Below are 21,237 nucleotides of genomic sequence, written 5' to 3'. Positions count from 1 at the left end.
AATTGTCCGTGAAAATTCTCTTGGTATAAGTACATTCTTTTTTATTTTTACAAAAAAAATGTACGGCACAAAGACGCTAAAACCTTTTATCCTTGTGCAATTAACGTCAACGATCGACGTCAAAGCTGCACAAGCAATTGACATGAGAATTTCTATCAACATGATTTTAGATGAACATAACCGTCTTCTGACCTCGCAAAGTTTAAAATGGCTACCGGCCTCTTTTGATGTCACCAGTATTTTTTCAGGTTTCACATCGTGGTGCCAACGGCAATACTCGACGTCAAAACAATAAATGGATCAAATCAACAACTTTTAAGTTTACGCAAATTGTACGCGAATGCAACAACTGGATCATCGATGCGAAATTTCAAAACTAAGTAGTTACATTTGTTTTCAGAATTCTTCCTATTGCGAGCTTTTGAATGATCACAGCAGCTCTACGAAGAGCAAGATGACGGTCAGAAGCAGTAGAAAACTACTATTTTCTTGCAAATCAACCAAGTGAAAGTCACTCGTACTTAACGCAATTTCTTTCTGTTGTTCCTTGAGTTTGTATTTCAAAAAACATCCTACTGATTTTCAAACACGATCTCTCAAAAAATGAATTTCATTAATTTATTACCAAAGTCTCTAGCTCGCAATCAGGTGGCTCCATTAGCTCCGTCCTCGCATCGTTCTTAGCCTCATGCGCAGCTATGGCTTGTAGAAATGCTGCTGTTTGATGATGGTTATTCATCCACATGGAAGCACTTTGACGTTCGTGACGAATTCGCATTGCACCTGAATTCGATGCTGTCAACGGAAGTGGCTGCTTGCAGTCGGGAAAGCGTTTAAATGCTTCATTCTTTACATACTTCCACATAGCGTCTTCGCCCATGTTCATTTGAAATGCAAAGAGAGCTACCACAGGACCTCGATACCACCATCCTGGGTGTCGTGGCTCTTGCGAATCCAGCATAAAGAAAAATACCGCGCCCAGCTCTTTGTACGCGGAAACAATCAGCGATTCAAACGCATTCTTGGCGGCAAGCTGACGATTGTTGCGCTTGTTAAATTCAATGAGATTGAGTTTACGGGACACGGGTGCCCAGAAATTGCGTTCCCAGACAGCACGGGCATGACGCGACCAAAACGTGTGGAGCTTTTGCGCCAATACAGGATGATCCTTTTCGTGAAAGGGTGTGGATAAGTTGGCAAAGACCATCTCCCATGGAGTTTGCAACTCAAACTCCGTAATCTTGCGTGCTAATACCATTTGGCTTTGACACATTTCTTCACTCATCACGGGTTTGCCACGCTTGTGTGATTTTCCTTCCGTTTCAAGCTTGTACGCAATCTCGTGCTTGCTAGGTTTATGCGCAAGATGTTGACTCGCCACTTGACGATTCAATGTGAAAACGTGAGATTTGTGTTTTTGGCCTCGCTTGAATTCAAGCGACTCGCGAATGATTCTCGAGACAACTTCCGACAAAACGGCTTCAATCACGGTCATTGTAGCCGCGGAGACTACATCCTGCACGGTGTCCGTAAAGCCAATTATTGAATGTGTTGAAAGAGTTGAGATTGACGCGGTAGATGCGAGAGCTTCCGAGGAATCAACTTGTTGTAGGAAGGTGTGGGAGGTTGAATTTGCCACGTTGGATGTTCCGCGAGTTGAAAGGTTGTTAAGGACAGCAGAACTTGCCAACTGCGACGTAATCACTGCATTGTGGGTCAACGAACGAATGGATTTATTTGAAGATCTTGTGAAATCCGTAGCCTCAATTTCCACTTCGTCGTCACTATTTATAGTTTCGATTGGATCTTGTGGTAATAAATCGGAGACAATAGTTTTTTCCTCTTGTCGAGCCGTTCTGGCTTTGTTTTGTACCAAATCGGGGCTATCTATAGAATCTTTTTGTAAAACAGCTGTTACGACGTGTGAAGTTTCTTGTAAAACATCCGTTGGAGTGGTTAAAGTTGCATCCTCTTGTAGAGCAACGCACTCGGCTGTTACTTTATTGATATGATTTAAAATTAAAGTCGAAGCCCCTTGTTCGTCCTCAACATCATTTGTCATGAAAGATGGCGTATCCCGAATTGGCACCGTAGTAGAAAGAGGCTCTGTCTCTTGCTCTTCAGCAATAGATTCTGTCTCAAGTGGTTCAATTGCTTCCATCGGAAAAACATGCAACAATTCACGACTAGCATTAAGATCTCTGCTACTCGTCAAAGGCGAGTTAGAAACCAATAAAGCTGTCGCCATAATGTTTTCACGTTGCAATACACTAGCGTCAGTTTGTGGACTTTTGACACCTTTCACGGACATTGATTTTTTCTGCAGCTCTTGCAAGTGAGATTTCATAACATCATCTCTTTCGACGTCGCGTTTTCTTTTGTTTAAAAGCCTCCGCTCATCGCTATTTGTTGCTGATTCTTCTCTCGTTATGATCTGGTTGGTCAAACATGAGGAGGTTTCTTGTGTCTTTGAAATATCTCGTTTCCGTTTGGTCACGTGGTTTTCACGAATTTCTTCTGCAACGTTTTTCTTCTCGGTCGTTGCATTTTCAATGCTTAAAGAAGAATTATTGCTCTTCTCTAAAAGCAGCGGCTTACATTCCGGTGTTATCCTTTGCGGTAATTCAAATGGAATGACACTAATCACTTGATTTCCTCGTTCTACAAAAGCCAATAAAGCATCTTCTTGATGATTTACAAATTCGAGAAAGATTTGCTTAAAGAGCGCCATGTTTCGCGTCGCCGTGCGGCATTGCAGATAGAGAAAGACACACCCACGAGTGTCTAAATTATATTTGCGCTTCTTAAGAAGGCATTTCGCCTGATGCCGTCTCTTGGCACTAGTTCGTAAAATAGGGTACAGAGTGATGATCGTGCTACCAAGTTGCATCATCGGAACTAACGTATTTTCGTGATCATTTAGAAAATCAGCAAAAATCCGGCGCAGCATCGACATGTTCACACACATTAAACGCAGCTCTAAGTAGGCTGCAAAGTCTTGCAGCATAGCGTGATCGCGAGGTACGGAACTGGGCGGAGATTTGCCACGACTCACATATCCATCTAGTGTCATGATGGAGATCGTCATGGCCATCGTAAGTGATTATACGAATATGTGGCACAAAGCTTCTTATTTGATAAAAATCTGGCAATCGATAAAACGTGTCAATCACCAAAAAGAGGTGAAAACAAGAAGGGAAAATATCATTTACTTTTGTCATTTACAGGGCGAAATTGTACTTTTTGTAAATTATAAGCTACAAATTATTTCTCACATATGTGTTCTCCATCATCTCAAAGTTGCACATATCAGAACATAAGCGCAAAACACAAAAGTTTTACTCAAACAAGAATCCACAGGTTACTGCAAGAACAAAAATCTCGAAGTATGTCTTGTCGCCCAGCTTAAACTCCATGTTGCGACAAGCGCTTCGACCCTTTCTCAAAACTTGACCAATGCGGCCGTTGCCATGAACAAGGTTACTTTCGGCCAATTGCTGAGAAAAGGGTAATTGCTCCTGCACAATTTATCTTACGAGATTGTCTAAATTCCTTTTGTGTCGCGATAAAATCGTAGCTTGTCCACTAAATTTTTAAGATGTGATTCGCCAAAAAAAAACGAGCCGTGTATTCTTTTAAAGAAAAAAGTAAAAAAGATTTGCTTTCAAAATACAATGACCTCGCACACACCTCCAGCATCTCTAGCCAAACCAAAGCTTTTTCGTCACATGCTTTTCGCCAAAGCAAATACATGCCAAAGATCGTTTTATATTGAACAGTGACGCTCCATCCACTTTCTGCCCCACAAACGACTTTGGAACCTCGCTAAGCGCATCTACTGCGACTTTTCTTCAATCTTGGCCGCAATCTTCTTCGCCGCATCCTCACCACGCTTCAGTGCAGAGTCAATGTGGCTCATGTGTGGGGTAACATACGGCTTGATAAGTGTGTTATAAATCAGCTTCGAGCCCTACAATGCACAAATCAAATCCCGTCAATATCGTACTTACCACTAACCTGTAATACGATATCAACAACGTACATGAGTGCTTGGGTGGTATGTCCAAACAAGGAAGCCAATTTTAACAAAAAAGTAAAAGGGCATCCACGACAACACAAGATCCGTGACGGACTCCGTGAGGTTAAAAAACGAGTAAACGACCCAATACGTGAGCCACTGCGTGTCATCGCCCGTGCCTGGCGTGTTAATGGCCTTAAATGACATGTAGGCTGGGTAAATAAATCCCACGAGGCCCACCACCAAGTCCTCACCGCCCACAACAAACAGTATAATGCCAACGAGCACAGTCACCACACAAAAGATGTAAAACTTGTCGATGCCCGTTTGCTTTTCCAACTCGACAATCTTGTCGTATCGCTCCAACTTGGCCGAGATCTTGTCTTTATACTCCATTACCTTGTCCATTGTTGCAAATCTAGTAGTCCAGATAGTTTTCACTTACGGGTGGCAAGTTTGTTTCGAAAGTGTTAACGGATTTCCCCCCCCCCCCTTTCGACCAGCTTGTAATATTTCGGTGACTTCATTTTAGCCAATATCGTTTGGATCGATCCATGCTGAAGTCATTGGATTGGCTGAAAAGATCCTTCTTCAAAGAGTGATAGTCTTATCGCTTGGATGGGAGCCAATGGTAGCCAAAAGAGTTGTTTTGACCAATGGATTTCTTCCGACCCCGACATCCTCCATGGACCCTGTGTAAGATGATTATCTGTTTTGTCAGGTCAAAGAAGACAAGGACGCGACAAAAGTTGTCAGTCATCTCTTGTCCCGCGCTGCTCTATTCCTTGTCTTTGCGTGAGCGTCAAGCCAAGCAAGCTCTCCTTGCAGCAGCATGTACGAGAAGGACAGTCTTCGCGATGCTGGAAACGTTGATTTGTCGTTCTCGCAAATTCTGGAAGTGCGGAGCACGTTGCAGCGACGACGTCAAACGTCTGTAGTTGCGGAGACCCAGCTTTCAAGACCTGTGAATCCATTCCCTCGACAGAATGCGTCTCAATCTTACAGCAGTATTGAAGCGAATTGTGACAAGGAGGATAAAGGACCCCCTGCGTATGGAATGCTAGACTCGGTCTATGAAGGCAGTGAAGATATATTGGAAGAGAGTGCGGATGACATACGTCGAGGTAGCTTGCAGCATTGCATTGATAGTAGTCGTACCGAAGATCAAGACTGGATTAATCGAGATGATGGCCATGTAGGACCAGACATGTACCGATTCGTCCAGCCCAGGAGGCTTTCGTCATGGGTTCAAGACGATGCCGTATTTGCATGTTTTAAATGCCACACCGTCTTCTCGCTACTCATTCGGAAACATCATTGTCGTGCGTGTGGACGCATCTTTTGCTCGGTCTGTTCTAGCCAACGTGTTATCATTCCTGGCGACTATGAAGTTACTCCTGTATCCCCAACGTATAATTCCTTGACAACCAATGCTACCGACTTGATTGGTAATATTAGCTGGTACTTGACATCCTACTCGACTCCAGACACTGTAGCAGAACTTGAAATGCGTACGAGCTCTGCACTTACCGATTCCGAGACGTTCACACCCGCAATTCAGCACGAAACGTTTTTGAAAGACGTTCAACGACTGCAAGAATTAAAGATTATCAGTAACTTTACACCCAATCGGTCGAAAAGTGCCTCGTCGTTGTCAAATGCTTCCGCATCAACAACACAGTCTTCCATGCCTCGACCCGATGGGAGCGTCCTGCAGCGTGTATGTGATGATTGTGCCTGTGCATTGCAACAGCGACGCCGTCACTATAATACCGTCAAAGTCTTTGAATTGTGTGCATTTAATTTGCAAGAGCTACGGACTCTTGGCCAAGTGTGTCGCAAATGGCATCGCGCGACCATCATGTGTCTCTCGATGTTTCGTCAAATTCAATACTATTTACCAACTCATCGTTTATCCGAGCGTGAAAAGAATCTCTTGATTATCAATCGTCACTTTCTTGGCGGTCATACCAAGTGGCTCTTGCAACTTGTCAAAGCGATTGATTTTTCTGCCGAGAATGAATGGTTTGAGAGAAAAGGACAAACAGGTTTTTTTCCAACGCATCGAGATACGACGAATCCGCACTTAATTCATGAAGTTTTAAATCTCTTGACGCAAGAACGCAAGTATACATGCATGCTCACCATGTGTTCACGTTTGTGTAAGCCTCAAATCGGTAGTGTCGATGCGCTCGAGATCTTAGCCGACGACACGATTTATAATGATCAACTCCGTGGAATGGCAGTCAATGCGCTATTAAAGACTGCAACCGAGAACGAATGGTGGAGCTATTTACATGTACTGCTCCATAGTCTTAGTGTCGAGACGAATGCGACAGGAAGCAAGCTTGGACAGTCCCTTATTCGTCAAGCGCAGTGTGATATTCGCTTTTGTTATGAGTTGTATTGGGGGCTTACCGTCATGGCCGAAGATCCGAGCTGTCGACGCAAATTTGATGGCATGAAGCAACGACTGCTTCTTACCTTGTCGCACTTTCAAGACAACTCCTCGACGGGGCGACAGAACGAGTCGTCGCATCAAGGCACTCGTGATGATGTCGCCGAACAGCTTTTACAAGGACAAGAGTTGGTGGATTTACTGTGGAAGATTCCACCACGAATACCCGTTGAAGATGCGCGTCGATTCCTCGAAGCTTCGATACAAAAGTCTTCGTTTGGCACACCACATCCCATTGATTTGAAAAAAGAGTGGCGAGGATTGCGACTTCCCGTGGATCCCCACGTGAAAGTTCGTGGAATTCAGTATCAAAAACTCGAAGTCAAACGGAGTGCCGAGGCGCCCATGATCATTACATGCACGGGTGTCGATCGCACTGAAGAGGACGCGGAAGAAGCTGCGGACGCGACGATCAAGTCACAGCGAAATACGTGGAGTCGTCGCACACATACATTACCCCACTATCGTCTCATGTACAAGCGCGATGATCTCCGAAAAGATTCCATTGTCCAGAACATTATCAATGTCATGTATCTCATCCTCAAGCAAGAGACCAAGCTCGAGATTCCGCTTGTGACGTATCGTGTGCTTCCAACTAGCAGCTTTGATGGTTTCATTGAAATTGTTGAGAATGCCCATACCTTGTACGCGATCATTCGGGACCACGGGTCGATTTTGAATTTCTTGCATCATTACAATGGACATCGTACACTAAGTGACATTTCCTCGTCGTTTCGGGAGAGTCTTGCGGCGTATATTGTGATTACTTTCTTACTGGGTGTTGGTGATCGACATGCAGACAATGTCATGTTGACGAAAGATGGGATTTTATTTCACATTGATTATGGTTTTATTCTTGGAAAAGATCCCAAGCCATTACAGCCTCCCATGCGTCTGGATCATTATATGATTGAGGCGCTTGGCGGGACACTGACGCCGCAATTTGAACAGTTTAAACAACTCTGTGTCATTGCATTTAATTGCTTAAGACGTCACGTGAGTTTATTTATGATTATGCTGACATTAGTCGTCAAAGCGTTGCCCGAGATTACGGATTTTGGCGTCAATTACACTCAAAGCGACCTGGAAGCGTTTGTTATTGAACGTTTCTTGCCGGGTCAGTCAGATGACGAGGCCGCGACTGCTTTGATGCTAAGGATGGAAGGCAAATTGAATGAACGAATTGGCTTAAAGCTTAGTGACTTTGTTCACGCCCATGCGAATGAAAAGACGGTATCAAAGGGCATGACGTCGGTCGGGTCGTCGGTTAAAATTGGTGTCGAGGCTGTTGAAGCTACAGTTTCAACCGTCGCGAGTTCATTAACTAGTAGTGCTTCGACTATTTACAAGTACATGTGGGGTGGACCGCATCGTTAAGTTTACGAAGGTCGAATTCAGTCGTAGAAATTGGAGTTTATTGTTAAAGAGCGGACCTGTAGACACGGCAAGTACTTAAAAACGTATTTTGATCAAGTTGGAATACAATTGACATTGATTGGAAGGCATTGAAGAGTCGTACGCGTGCCAGAAAAATATAAGGTTTTCTCATTGATATGGTCTTTACAAGAAGGTCATTGATATTACGACCATAGACACAAAACTACTACGGCCACAGACACAAAACATACTATGGGCACCGACCTGACCCCAATATTGCCAACTTTATTACTTAATAATGCTGAAGATGTCGTATAGATAGAAAACTGATTTATGAATACCAATGGTTGTATTATCGGATCTAACGTCCCGGTTTACGTCCTATACATGAGGACAGATACTTTTGATTATAATTGATCCAATTCCATCTACTCACAGATCGAATAACTACAAAGACAAGCACAATATGTAACGGGGTGGATCGTTGCATGAAATTAACACTTAAAGGTTGTTAATTAATATATTCTCTAAAAGGTAGAGAATATTTGGAGAATTTTACTTTACATAATAATATGTTAAAGGCTTATCCATTGGTAGATATAGACCATTATATCTACTTTCTCCGCGGTCCAGTCAGCGCTGGACGCGCGCAAAGAGAAAGACAGATAAGACTTTTAGTACACGTTTTTGAATTAGTAAGTATTAAGTTAGTATTAAGTAGATAGACAAGAAGAACTTAATTATATTAATACAGTTTTTAATGAACCCTCTTTAAAGCAAGTGCTTCAAAGAGAAGACTTCCTCTGCACGTACTAGTGTGCGTGAAGCGACGTGAGGCACCACTCGCACTAAGGCAGTGCGAAGTGGACTTGTACTGATGCAGTACAAGTCGGCACAAACACGTTAACAAATAGATAGCAGATTCAAATCCATTCAATTTTATCGCAAATCTGTACGTTTCAACACCAGTCGAGCTAGATGCCCACAGCACTTATAGCAAGCATGGCCATGGAGCACCAGCAAAACGAACAATTCAACGCGCGGAAGACCATGGAAAAACAAATGAATGTGGTAGCTGCTGCAAATGGCTATGGAATTGTCACCAAGTCCTCACACAAGCAACGAGATGGACGACAAAATGGGTTCACTATAAATGCGATCGTAGAGGCGTGAATCGAAATCGTCACGGACTTGTCCAAGAACAAGATTACGGGAGGCGAAAGGTAGTGCACTCATTGACTGTCCCTCAAAGGTGTGGACACAAACCGAAAGTAAAGCTACGCATCATGGTTGAGTGAGTTCACCGAGGAATTAACGTTTGCATTAACAATCTCCTTCCAATTGCAGACGGCACCTGGTCCTTTACAATTACATGCAAGGAGCATAGCCTCGAACCTTTTAACGCCAGGACCACTCATCCACTTCATACTCGTATCTCGGAGTCTCAATTAAAAGAAATTGCTCGGCTTTTTTCAGTTTGGTTTGAAAGCAAGGCATCTTCAACCATCATGCGAGAGCAAGGCCAGCAATTGGAACTCAGTAAGCGAAAGCTCTGGAATTTAAAGCAGAAGAACGCAATCAGGAAACTCAATGGACGGGTTCGAAATAAATATCGAGAAAGATTCCAATGGGCGCATCGCATATTTGTTCTTCGCTTATCCAAAAAAAATATGTGGAACTCTTAAGGATGAATTGCGACGTCTTGTTGCTAGATTGCACCTATAAAACAGACTAGACGAAATTTCTTTGCTCCAGTTGTTGAAAATACCATGCTATATTCCAAGTTCTCGGCAGCCTTCGTTTTCATGAAGAACGAGGAGGCTGACTTGTATGTTACCGCGATCAACTTTTTCCGACAACATTTCCATGCCGACCATCAACGGAAGTATTTGTAATTGATCGGGAACTTGCTCTCATACATGTTCTGCGGATACTGTTTCCTTTGGCAACTATCCTGCTTTGCATTTGGCAATTCGATCTGGAAGCTTTCTGTGGACTCAACTAACCGCTCGCAACACCCAACCAGATTTTCCACGATGGTTTCAATGAACTCTTTCACGATATTGTGGGCACCTTCTCCGCGTGAAACGACTGTGTGAAATCAAATTTGTAATTTCCGAACAAATGATACCTTGTGGGGGTCGATCCACGCCTTGGCTAGATACTCCACCGTTCCGTGTAGCGTTCTGTCTATATAAGCTGGAACGTCCAAATTTACATCGAACTCCGCGATAGTGTTTGGGAAAACCACCTGCTTAACAAGGAATGACTTAGAACATGACGAAAAACTACTGATTTCAAACAACGAATGGCACGTTACCGATCTCCAATCCTTCGAAAATGCTTTTCACTCATCATCCTCTCCAGTAAAATGGGGCTTGCATTTAACGGTGACATTCTTCTCAACGTCAATCGCGTCAGCTTCAACCACCCGAACGCAACTATCCAGTGCATGACAAAGAACTCCTTGCTATTAAATATGCACTGGCTTACCACAGAATTGGCAAAGCAGCAAGTGAAAATTTAACCTTCCGCGGAGCCGACTCCACGTGGTGAAAATCTTAAACATATCAACCAAAAGATCTCATATTACGCCCTTCGGAATGAACAGGTGAGTTTATAACATTCCTTTCATCCTATGTTTTTTTCAATCACTAACGGCTCGCAATAACAGCCGAAGAAAGCCCGACGTCCAATGGCGACCGGCGCTAAGCTATTCTCTTCTACTTTTGCTACCATCTGGGGGATTCCTTGAGAACATCAAATGCGGCGGATCATCGCAAGCGCTTTACAGTGCTTGAACGCGCAGACCAGCATATCAAGGTTTTCCAATTTTAATCTTGCACTGGTAGGAGGCTTAAATTGAACGATTTGAATGTTCATTGGCATCCTTATCAATTCTATTCAATACGACCTCCAGTTGCAGGCCACCCAGATGATACTTTGCCAGTCATATTTGAAACATTACGAGACAATTTCAGCGACCTGCCTCGACATCAGAAAGAGACAGTCTTGGACGATTTGAAAGAGTTATGAGAGGTATTTCAGGGTGATTACTTTTGTGTGTTTGATATAACGATGGGTTATGATACTGTTTAAAGAAGCAAATACCACAACTTCTCGAAGAACCGGAGGTTGCTCGAACAAGAAGAAGACCAAGCGGAACGAGCAACAAGACCTCGACGCGACGAGTCCCTTCTCACTTAATATACGTGGTGGGGATGCATCTTAACGAAAAGAAGGCGCCGACGTGCGGCGCTTGTCATCGAACGGGACATCGACGTTCATTTGCAGCGTGCCGGATCATATAGGCCTGTCAGCAAACTCTGAAAAAACGAAGTACTACCGATAATATCGCAATTTTACAAAAGTAAATAACCGAGTTTGTTGACGTTTTAGAATGGTTCCATTAGCGCGTCTTGGACAAGCACAGATAAATCTGAGCCCGAACAGCTAGCGATGTTGTTTTAATGTCATGCATTGAATGAACTACACATAAAATTCCATTAGACTATAAAACCGCAATACTCTTCCGTTTTTTCTGCTATTGCCGTGAGATCAGCAATGCTTAGCTCGTTCGGTGTATCGCGTGCATGAATGCCTAGCAAAATTTTGCTTGCATTAACTTCGGGAGGAGGAATGTAAATCAGGTTTTGCAAATATGTAAGTATCTGAAATTCACATTTATGACCAAATATACACAATCTATCACCGTTCGAGCGCTGGATCAAGTTCTTATGGTACATTCTTAGTGCCGAGCACCAATTCACCGTCATGCTTGTTGGCCATGCTATGTGTCTGAAAAAAAAATTCGGCCTCAGACCTATAGTTACAGAGAACGAGTCAATTTTATCTATTAAAACGATAGCAGGCCTTTTCTCTTGCGCCATTTCAAAAAGTATATTAACCAGCTTATAAGACAAACGTCAATAAATACATTATTTTGATATGATTTTACTGGTGTCGCTGTTTTTGCTGTCACCTTGCCACTTTGATCCAAGCTGCTTGATGAAGTGGCAAAAAAACGAAGTATTTGCTTCCGTTGCGATGGCTTGAGCAAAATACGACTTGCCTGTTCCGGGAGACTAGTAGTTATTAAATGCAACATATTTACATACATTGAAGCGTGAAAACACATCGAAATAGTGCAGCTCCTACCTCGTGAAGCAAAATTCCCTACCAAGGACGTCGCTTTCATGTGAAATGCTGTGGAAACCCGTAGGGCAAAAAATCTGCTTTTCGAACGAATCTTTCGCATTGACTTGACTTTTGATTTTTCAGAGACAATCACGGCTGTACAAGAGCATCCAGACAATTTGAAGACGAATTACTAATGCAGGAGCTCGAGTCAACTTACACACTAGGAAACCACGCAATTCGGCTGTTTCCGCGGTGGTTTCGTGGTCATTTCCTCCTCTGTGAAAAGCAAAATTCAGTTAGGTCCGATGATACTATCTCGTAAGCAATTTCCGATAAATCTTACTTGTCCACATCTACGGCTGCTCACGGCTTTAGGAGCCTTTTTCTTCTCCAGCATTCCTCGGAGCTATTCTGCGCGCGCCATGTAGCCGTCAACATACGTCATGATAGTTTCTTTATAAAAGTAGGGTTCTTCTCGTCTATACGGCATCTGTGTTGTATACCGCACGTCATATGTCGCTCCCTGATGCAGGAAAGTATATTTCAACGCACATTTTCACGCCAACCATAAATTGCTCTAGCGCCTTTTGTAAAATCACAAGGTTAGCTGTAATTGGTTAGATCAGTCGTCTGTGCCGTGGTAGTTTTAGTAGTTATTTTTGTGGCCATAGTATTAGGTATGTGGCCATAGCGGCTGCCTTATAAGAAACAGCATTACAGAGAATGCAAAAAACCTTCGAGGTTGTTAAAAATATCGTGCAAATATTATTCAACAGCCGGGAGGAAAAAAAATTAGTAAAGAAAGGCATCAATAGCTTCTCCTTCACTGCCAGTTGCTTCATACATTTCTCAGCGAGATTACGAAATAGAATAAAATTGAATGAATTGTTACGCTCTAATTTAGCATAATTATACGGGTTGGTTTAATTAAAAGCAATTATATTACAAGATAGTAAATACAATTGTTGGACACAATTTCGATTGATGCGTCACCACCGTTACAGTGTTGGTCTAAGGCGCGTAAAAATTGCAACATTAATTTAATCAAAAAGTATGATAATCGATGCAAGAATATTTTTTTATAACGTCGGATAGCATAAAGTTTTCTGCCTGTAAAATTTATCTAAGGTAAAGAGTCCGTTTAATCACGCTACCAGAGGAGCTGCCGATATTTGTGACGGGCTCACTGCCTAATGTTACACAGTGATCCACCCTTGTTTATGTGATGCACATAGGTGCATTCAAATTGAAAGGGATGACGCCTAGCGTTATCCGCGAGCTGAGTTATCTAGACTGATACGCTCGCCATGTAGACATATGCACATTGATGGCAACTTATATTGTCAAGAAGGTTTAATTTGTGATCCCATTTAATATAAATCAGTGTTAAAGCTACTTCCTAGAAAACATGTGCGGACGAGAAGACGAGCAACCGCTTCCGTGACAAAATTTGTTCTAAGGTACAAGTTCGTTGGGTGAGGTCGCCTTAGCGCCCACTCGCTGAACGTGAGAAAAGACGGTCAGACCGCTTCTCGTTGTGCTTGGAGGTGTGTACTTTCTAGTGCGAGGTCGCTTTGGAAGCGCCCGCCTACACTAGGATTGCCTCAATATTAGCTGACCTACACTGATAACAGTGAAGGCAAAGGTGACCCAGGCTATTTCCGTTAAAGTATTAGCGAATGTTGCGCGAGGAAACCCCCGGCCACACGAAGACGCGACATGATGACGCCTAGGATGGCACGATATGATGACGCCCGCGATGAGTCATAGGAAAGGCTTAGGAATAGTGAGCTAAGGATCTTATATATAATCACTTCCAATCTTGTCTTCTACTGCGCAGACCACCTCCCCAACAGGTTATAAGCCAAACGACTGGCTCCGACAGCACGCCGAACGCACTGACCCCAGTCAGCTATGACGTCGGCCACGAAAAGGCCGCAGCATTCCTTGTGGCTGTGGAAGGCACACCGGCCGCTCACGAAAGGGGTGACGACGTTAACGCAAGAATTCTTGCTGCTCTCCTGACCTCCAAGCGCGGATGGCGTAGATGGAGCCTCGTAAGTGAAGCGAGATGAGAATGAGCGTATGCTAGGAGAAATTGAGTCTTGGATTTCTTACTCGGCTCTTGGTAACGGCCGCGGTGGTGCGCTGATGTACATCGACGTACTAGGCAATTCACCCGCGCAGCAAAGGGACGGTCGAGACCTTGCATACGCGCATGGTGTAGGAATACAAGTTGTACCGCCGGATTGGCGCGCTCCGCAAGGCGATGTGCTGCAGGAGACCAGTCCTTTGCATTGGAGTAGGCGGCAGGACAGAACTACGCGCTACGAATGAGCCGGTTGTACAGCAAGCGATGCGTGTACCGGATGAGCGTCAGCGCAGGCTCATGATCCGCACGTTTGACGGGACAGAGCTGCAAAGAGGTCCAGGGTCCGTGATTTTGAACTGGGCTCGAAATCGACTCGCACATATATGCTCTCGATCTGAAGAAAGTTACCAGCAAGCTGTTGAGTGAGCACGACATGGCCTCGGCAAAACACGGCCGCCTATCAGTGATGACTGCTACGACGAAGCTACGCCGAAAAGTGTGGTGCTGCAGGGTATTGCCGGATCCGGACGCCCAGTATTCGTTCGTTCCATTAGCTCGTTGGCAGTCTGCAATAATTCGCAGGATGTACGCGCCCAGAAATTGCAGTTGCGTTCCATAAAGCAACGCGACACACACGTGCGCCACGCGTTTGAGACTGGAAGCTGGCAAAGAAGACTGTGCGCTATCAAAGACAGCAGGGTGATGCGGCTTAAAATGCGCGCTGCCATCAAACGTAACGAGCCAATGACGCTCGAGTCTTTCAGTGATGCCGACTTTGTTGCCGACAAGGGAGAAAACAGTCGTGCCGTCGTGGTGCTAAATGGGATGCTTTTGAGCTGGGCAGCCTAGAAACAGGGTGGTCTCTCTCTGTCGACCATGTATATCGAGTTTGTCGCGGTATCTGAGACGGCACGCAGGCTTCTTGGTATCCAAGAGATGCGGAAAGAGGTGATACTTGCGCCGGCTCTGCCGATGCAAATGCATGTGGATAATCAGGCTGCAATTTGCCAGATCGAAGGAAGGCTACGTCCTTGAAAGCAATTCACATCTACGTGGGTCAAAAGTTCATTAAAAGACTTTGCTCGTCGCGGCGTTGTGAAGATACGCTACATCCGGTCGGAGCTCATGCTCGCGGATTGTTAGCAAATGCATTGGACCAGCACAAATTTGCGGGTTTGCGAGCACTCACGAGATTGTGCTAGGTGTGGCGGCGGAGATACGATCGCGAGGAGGATTGTTAAAAGTAGTCTGAGACATTAGCGTACGTTGCAAGAGCGAATCCTACGGCCGCACGTCGACGCGACATGTCATAGAAAAAAATAGAGGTAGCACAGGGACTAATGGACTCCCAACATCCTGTGGGTACGGGTAGACTTGCCAGTAGTCTAGCAGCATGCGCCGAGGGCTAAACCCGTTGGCATGCTTTGCATGTGCGAACGTGTGCGCTGACCCATTTGTAAATTTTGGATCACCAATAAATCTGGCTTACAGAGCCGTACGTCTTTTCTATACCGAGATGATCACCAACGACAGTATCGTGTGCCTTACAGAGATTCGGTACTTCAAATTTTCAGTATAAGGAGCAACGACGCGCGAAGGATCCGCAGCCTCCGTGCAATATAGCTACAGGACGTTATCGATTAGAAATCGATGTAATCTTGCACACAAACGTGCCGACAATTTAGAGCCTGATTCAGTGACGCGTGATCTGTATATATTACAAACGGCTTAGAGCTAGCAAACGAATTTGAATTTGACGAGAACATACTTCATTGCAAGTAACTCTTTGTCATGAACTGAGTAGTTCTTTTGCGCAGCTTAAAGCTGTCTAGGCTCGAACGCAATAGCACGTTCACGCCCATCAACATCTGTTTGTAACAGAACACTACCAATGACAAAATCCGATGCCTCACAGACGACACTGAAGGCCAATTTGGATTTGGTAGTGCCAAAATCGGGGCACGGATAAGACTATCCTTAATTGCTTGAGAAGCATTTTGCTTTGTGCTAGTCCAGTACCAATTTATATCATTTTAATTAATTTAGGTAATGGTCTAGCCATATCAGCGTAATTTTCGCTTTATCTGTGTAAATAATTGGCGAGACCCAACCACTTCCGCGAATCCTTTTGGTACATAAAAACCGGCCAATCTGCTATGGCTTTTACCTTAGCGGGATCCGCTCTAAGGCCTCGCTTTTTAATGAAGCACCCTTAAAAAGGAAATTTTTCTGTGCCAAAAACACATTGAAAGGCATTGGTATACAATTTATTTTTGCGCTTGGCGAATCAAGTACCTATAAAAGAATCCCATCCAGTCTTGCCTTCTACTGCGCAGACCACCTCTCCAACACTTTCATGTACACGACGTTCAGAGGAAGGATTTTTCAGATGCTAAGAGTTGGTCGCAACAGAGGTCAATACTAAAATAGTTTTTGTAACGGGGCACTGCCGACTTTACTGCTTCAGTACAATTCCACTTCGCACTACCTCAGTTCGAGTGGTGCCTCACGTCACTTCACGAACACTAGTACGTGCAGAAGAAGACTATTTATAAAAAGTTGCTTTAAGGGGGGATTAAAAAAAATTGTATCTAATATAATTAAGCTCTTCTGTTTCTATCTATTTATACTAAATTACATACTAATACAAAACATGTAATAAAATTTTACGTGTTTTTCTCTTTGCGCGCGTCCAGCGCTGTCTGGACCGCGGAGCAAGTAGATAAAATGGCATTTATCTACTAGTGGATAAGCTTTGCGAATATTTCTATGTAAACTAATATCTCCTAATATCTGTTTTAGATAATTTATTAATTAATAACTTTTAAGTATTAATTTCATGTAACGATACACCCCGTAACATCACCCTTCTCTGAAACGACAATCAATATGACTGTCATTGAATAGAGTAGTCACTATAAGAACACTTAATTAAAAGTGATGTTGATTGGTCAAAACCATCATTTTTAATTCTATCGCATGGTCGAGAAGTCCATGCGGCGTGCGAATAATGCGGCGCCTTCGGCTGCGGTTCATGCAGCCGCGGGCGACGCAGTATGGTCTCTTGCCGCAGACGTTTCGTCTACCGTAGTGTCACCTTCTCCCGCAACTCTAAATTTTGCGGGTGTACGTGGTGAATCACCACGTGCGTGCGGCCCCTCTTTGGATGTCGACTATGAATGCGAGTCGGACGAAATGGCCGACTCTGAGAGAGCAGACTAGTCGCCTGATCGTCGTCAGGCGCTGACTATGAGCCTTCGAATGGGGGGGGCTGAATCGGATAGACGTGCTAATAGCGCTATAGCATGTTCGGTTCCGACGATAAGGATGATTCCTCGCCGCCAGCACCGTCTCCGTGCCGTCAACCGCACTTATCTCAATGCGTGGTGATGACGATGGCGTAAGCCATTGTAATAAAAGTTCTCGTGGTAACCCTGCTACGTGGGTACCACTCAGGGAAGCGTAGCAGCAAAATGTATTGTCTTGCCCCTGGGAAGAAGCCGTGGCTTTTACCCGAGCAGCTAATTAATAGCTTGTCTGGAGAGACTACTCCTCATATTAAATATCCCTTATTTATTGCGACAAAGCTACATGGCCTTGATCCCAGCGCGATGAACTTTCGCGCTAAGGAAGATTTTTTATCTCGATGCTTTTCTTAAGCATCGATGGTATAGTGGCAACAACAAATGATATAAATCTCGTTGATGCAAGTCTGGAGCGCATTCATTCGCAATGTTAAAGAAATGGACGCAAAGCCTGACTTCAAATAGTTTACACGATTCGCGTTAAGTTTGAAAAACGAACTCTAACCGGTGCAAGGTATAAATTGCATCATTTGTCTCGTATGGCAGGAAATCCATGCCTCGCGTTGGGTGATCCTTGTCTGTGTTGTGTTGACAACACGAAGCGAGTAAAATGGGATGTCTATATTTTTTCTTCTCGTTGGGGAAGTGCTCGCATCTCTATCGAGATGCGCGATGCGATTGACGCTTTGCAATCGATTTACAGGCGCCAGGGGCGCGTGTTTTCCGATGGACCTTCTGATCCATCGGATGGGTCTCGTCATACTGACGGACGAGGCCTTCAATATCAACAATCAGCTGGGAACGAGGCTCCCAGCTGTCATGCGAAGGTGGATAACCACGCCAGCGGACAAGTTAACGCGTTCGTTGCCCCTTCACATCACGGCGGTTCTGGATACGTTCCACAAGGAAACGTTGACCACTGTGGGAATTCACCAATAATTTTGGCGGAGGAGGGAGCATTAGATCTGACTCGTGTGTCAGATCTAGAGTCGAAGATCGACAAACTCGACCACTTCCTCCATGAATCTGGTAAGGGTCTTGATTACGAGCGCGGTAAGCGTCGCTCGTTGGAGTAGACGGGGCAGGCTCCCTATATCGAGCGGTTTGAAGACCGTTCGATGAAGAGTGCGTACTCCATGTTGGAGAACGAACGGATGTATCACGCTCTTCGTGATGAGCTGTCGTCAGTTCATCGCGGTTTCGAGGATTTTCGGACCCGACATGAGAATCTCCAAATTCAGCATTAAAAAAAATCTGGTTTATGACCACAAGAATCTTTAAGGGATTTTTATAAAGGGTGGTCAGATCCGTCCTCGGAAGAAAACGGTACGGGCGGAGCCGACCAACGTAAAACATAGGATGCGTTCGCATCCTACGTAAAAATTCTATTGCACACGCATTGCCTCTCCGATGCAGTTAGAGATCACGGATTGTCAAAACTCCGCCGTGAACCGTGGAAACTGATTACCGTGTCGATAAAGACACGGGCAAAGCCCGGAGCCGTGATTGACTTTGGTACTGCAGCAAGATGTACCATCTTGCTGAATCTATCTACAAAAACAAGGATTCCATTATTTTTGTGATCATTTTACGGATATCCGAAGACGAAGTCAATAGATGCCGACTGCCAACATTCTGCCGTAAGTGGTAGAGGTTAGAGAGGTGCACGTGATGAAAGGCTAGGCTTCACCCATTGACATACCTCGCAAGCACGAATATATTTGCGAAATAACGGATACTGGCGGGGCCAGTAAAATTTGCAACTTACCAAGAGATTAGTTTTCTCACGTCCACGATACCCACTTGTTGGTGCATCACAACACTCATACATTATGCGCACGCACAATTTATTATGAGCTGGAACGACGACACGTGAAGTTTTTTTTTCGCCCGAAACGGCTGTGTAATACAGTAAGCCGTTGTGTGTTGTGTATCAATCGGATCACGATCGATATAAAGCCGGTAAATCTTTATAAGATTTATTGAATGGATTCGTTAGATGATCTATTAAACATAGAAGGTCCTTATCTTGTGTGTAGGCTTCATTGTGTCACGAAACATAGTTGATAACGGAACACTTGTAATGAGTGCTGCAACAGTGGGATTATTTTCGCTATTGGAGTGCGCAACCGGCTTGAAATCGGGTCGGCGTGATAACGCATCAGCTACGACATTGAGTCGACCTTGTTTGTATTCCACGTAGAAATTGTACTCCGCGAAGAAGGATAGCCACCTCGCCATTCTTTGCGAGAGGTGTGGGCTGTTTACGGCCGTGCGTAATGACGCAAGGTCCGTATATACGATGAATGGCTCATCTTCGAGGAGATAGTCCCTTAACATCGACTGGAACTGGCCAGTCGATAATTGCCTTGATCTTTTCGGGATCAAATCACACGCCGTGTTTACCGACGATGCACCCAAGAAATGGTATTTCGCTTGCAGCGAATATATACTCTTGAGATTTGCGGACAACTTATGCTTTCTTATAAGTGTAAGAACCTGACAAACGTGAGTTTTATGAACTTCCACGTCCGTCTTTCTGTCTATTGCCCGGCTATGGACAAATACATCGTCAAAATAACTCGGTGCGAACTCTCGCACCGGTCTCAATAAATTCGTGACGCATCTGTTGAATGTTGCAGGGGTGGTACTAAGCCCCTGTGGCATAACTAGCCATTCCCAGAGCATCCCACTGGGAGTGCTCACTGCTGTCTACGGGATGTCCCGTTCACGCATAAGGATCTGATAAAATCCATCCATCAGATCCATTGACGAAAAATAATACTCTCAGACATACCATCCATAATTACGTCTTTTCTTGGTATCGGCGTTGAGCGGGTACCGTTGCAGCATTCAGTATATTGAATGCGTGCACTATCCGCCACCCTCCTGTGGCCTTTCGCACACAGAAGGTCGGGAAGCGGTGTGGGGAGGTTGGCTCCCTTACATGGCCCGCATTTAATCTATCGATAAAAATTTATCGATCGCAAGTACTTGGTCATGAGGCAGTGGCCACTGCTCCATGACACAGTAATTCGAGCCCGGTTTGAGCTTGATCTCATGTCAAGTGCCTTTATCCTTAGGCAACTCGCATGGAACTGCTTTAAGGAATTCACCCCTGAAATCGATAAAATCCTTGTATAAAGGATTTGTTTTAAGTGACTTCCAGGATTGAGTAGTATATCTCTCAATCCGATGTCCTCACATCGGAGACACTTTCGTCCATCGATGAGCTGCTGAGTACCCGTTCGTTCTCTGAAAAAATTACGCTGACCAAATATCGGTTACGTATTCGTCCTCTGTGACGAGTACGCAGATCTGCTTGATTCTACCATTACGCTGATCTCTCAAGAACCGCTTAGGTTGTAGGGTTGGTAATTGAGTAATTTTAGAAGTTAACGTCGGAGGCGCATATAGATAAAGAGTATAAGCGCCTACTCTTGATCCGTCATTACCCAAGACACTCAATGTCTCGGTTTCTTCCTGGGATTTATCCACAGGCTGTCGAGGGATTAATCCCTCGGAATGCTGAAGTCTAGTCACTTCAGCACTATCTATTTGAGGAGCATTCTCTTCGAAAACGTGGGGACTTATTCCCTCAACGTCTTCGAAGTGTGATTGCGCTATCACAGTCGGGTCCTCTACGGTCTACTCTCTACTCGACCTTGGATCATCGTATTGCCCTTTTTGGGCAATCGGTATTGTTCTTGAATGTCGTTCGATAGGCGTACATTTATGTCTCAATCCACTCGCCTTTTTTTGAGTGGTGGACCTTTGGCACGGCCTGTGCATTCGCACAGCCGCCGGCAGCCGACTCCACAGTGTGATTAATAATCTTGTGCAGTCG

At 44.5% G+C, this 21,237-nt stretch overlaps 3 protein-coding genes across 3 annotated transcripts; 1 reads left to right on the top strand and 2 right to left on the bottom strand.

Annotated features, from left to right (window-relative positions):
- Window positions 1-613: 613 nt before the first annotated feature.
- CCR75_001901 (uncharacterized protein) lies at window positions 614-3,094 on the bottom strand (the record flags this gene model as incomplete). Its single annotated transcript, XM_067960002.1, has 1 exon — window positions 614-3,094. The coding sequence occupies one exon, from the start codon at window positions 3,092-3,094 to the stop codon at window positions 614-616; it is 2,481 nt and encodes an 826-aa protein (XP_067816420.1).
- A 510-nt stretch (window positions 3,095-3,604) lies between these two features.
- On the bottom strand, window positions 3,605-4,458 carry CCR75_001902 (uncharacterized protein). The gene is made up of 2 exons (XM_067960003.1): window positions 4,043-4,458; window positions 3,605-3,970 (listed from the first exon to the last, which is right to left on the bottom strand). The coding sequence occupies exons 1-2, from the start codon at window positions 4,424-4,426 to the stop codon at window positions 3,836-3,838; spliced, it is 519 nt and encodes a 172-aa protein (XP_067816422.1). The 5' UTR covers window positions 4,427-4,458; the 3' UTR covers window positions 3,605-3,835.
- A 392-nt stretch (window positions 4,459-4,850) lies between these two features.
- On the top strand, window positions 4,851-7,853 carry CCR75_001903 (uncharacterized protein; the record flags this gene model as incomplete). Its single annotated transcript, XM_067960004.1, has 1 exon — window positions 4,851-7,853. One exon carries the CDS (start codon window positions 4,851-4,853, stop codon window positions 7,851-7,853), a length of 3,003 nt encoding a protein of 1,000 aa, XP_067816421.1.
- Window positions 7,854-21,237: the final 13,384 nt, after the last annotated feature.

The sequence above is a fragment of the Bremia lactucae genome, linkage group LG4, assembly GCF_004359215.1.
Source record: "Bremia lactucae strain SF5 linkage group LG4, whole genome shotgun sequence".
Classification (NCBI taxonomy): Eukaryota; Oomycota; class Peronosporomycetes; order Peronosporales; family Peronosporaceae; genus Bremia; species Bremia lactucae.
This window is presented reverse-complemented; position numbering and strand designations above follow the sequence as displayed.

What these genes read in the sequence shown, in the direction of transcription:
- CCR75_001902 (XM_067960003.1), bottom strand. Translation starts at nt 4,426, where the DNA reads ATGGACAAGGTAATGGAGTATAAAGACAAGATCTCGGCCAAGTTGGAG. An exon ending in CATACCACCCAAGCACTCAT is followed by an intron (nt 3,971 to 4,042) that starts GTACGTTGTTGA and finishes TGTGCATTGTAG; the next exon opens with GGCTCGAAGCTGATTTATAA.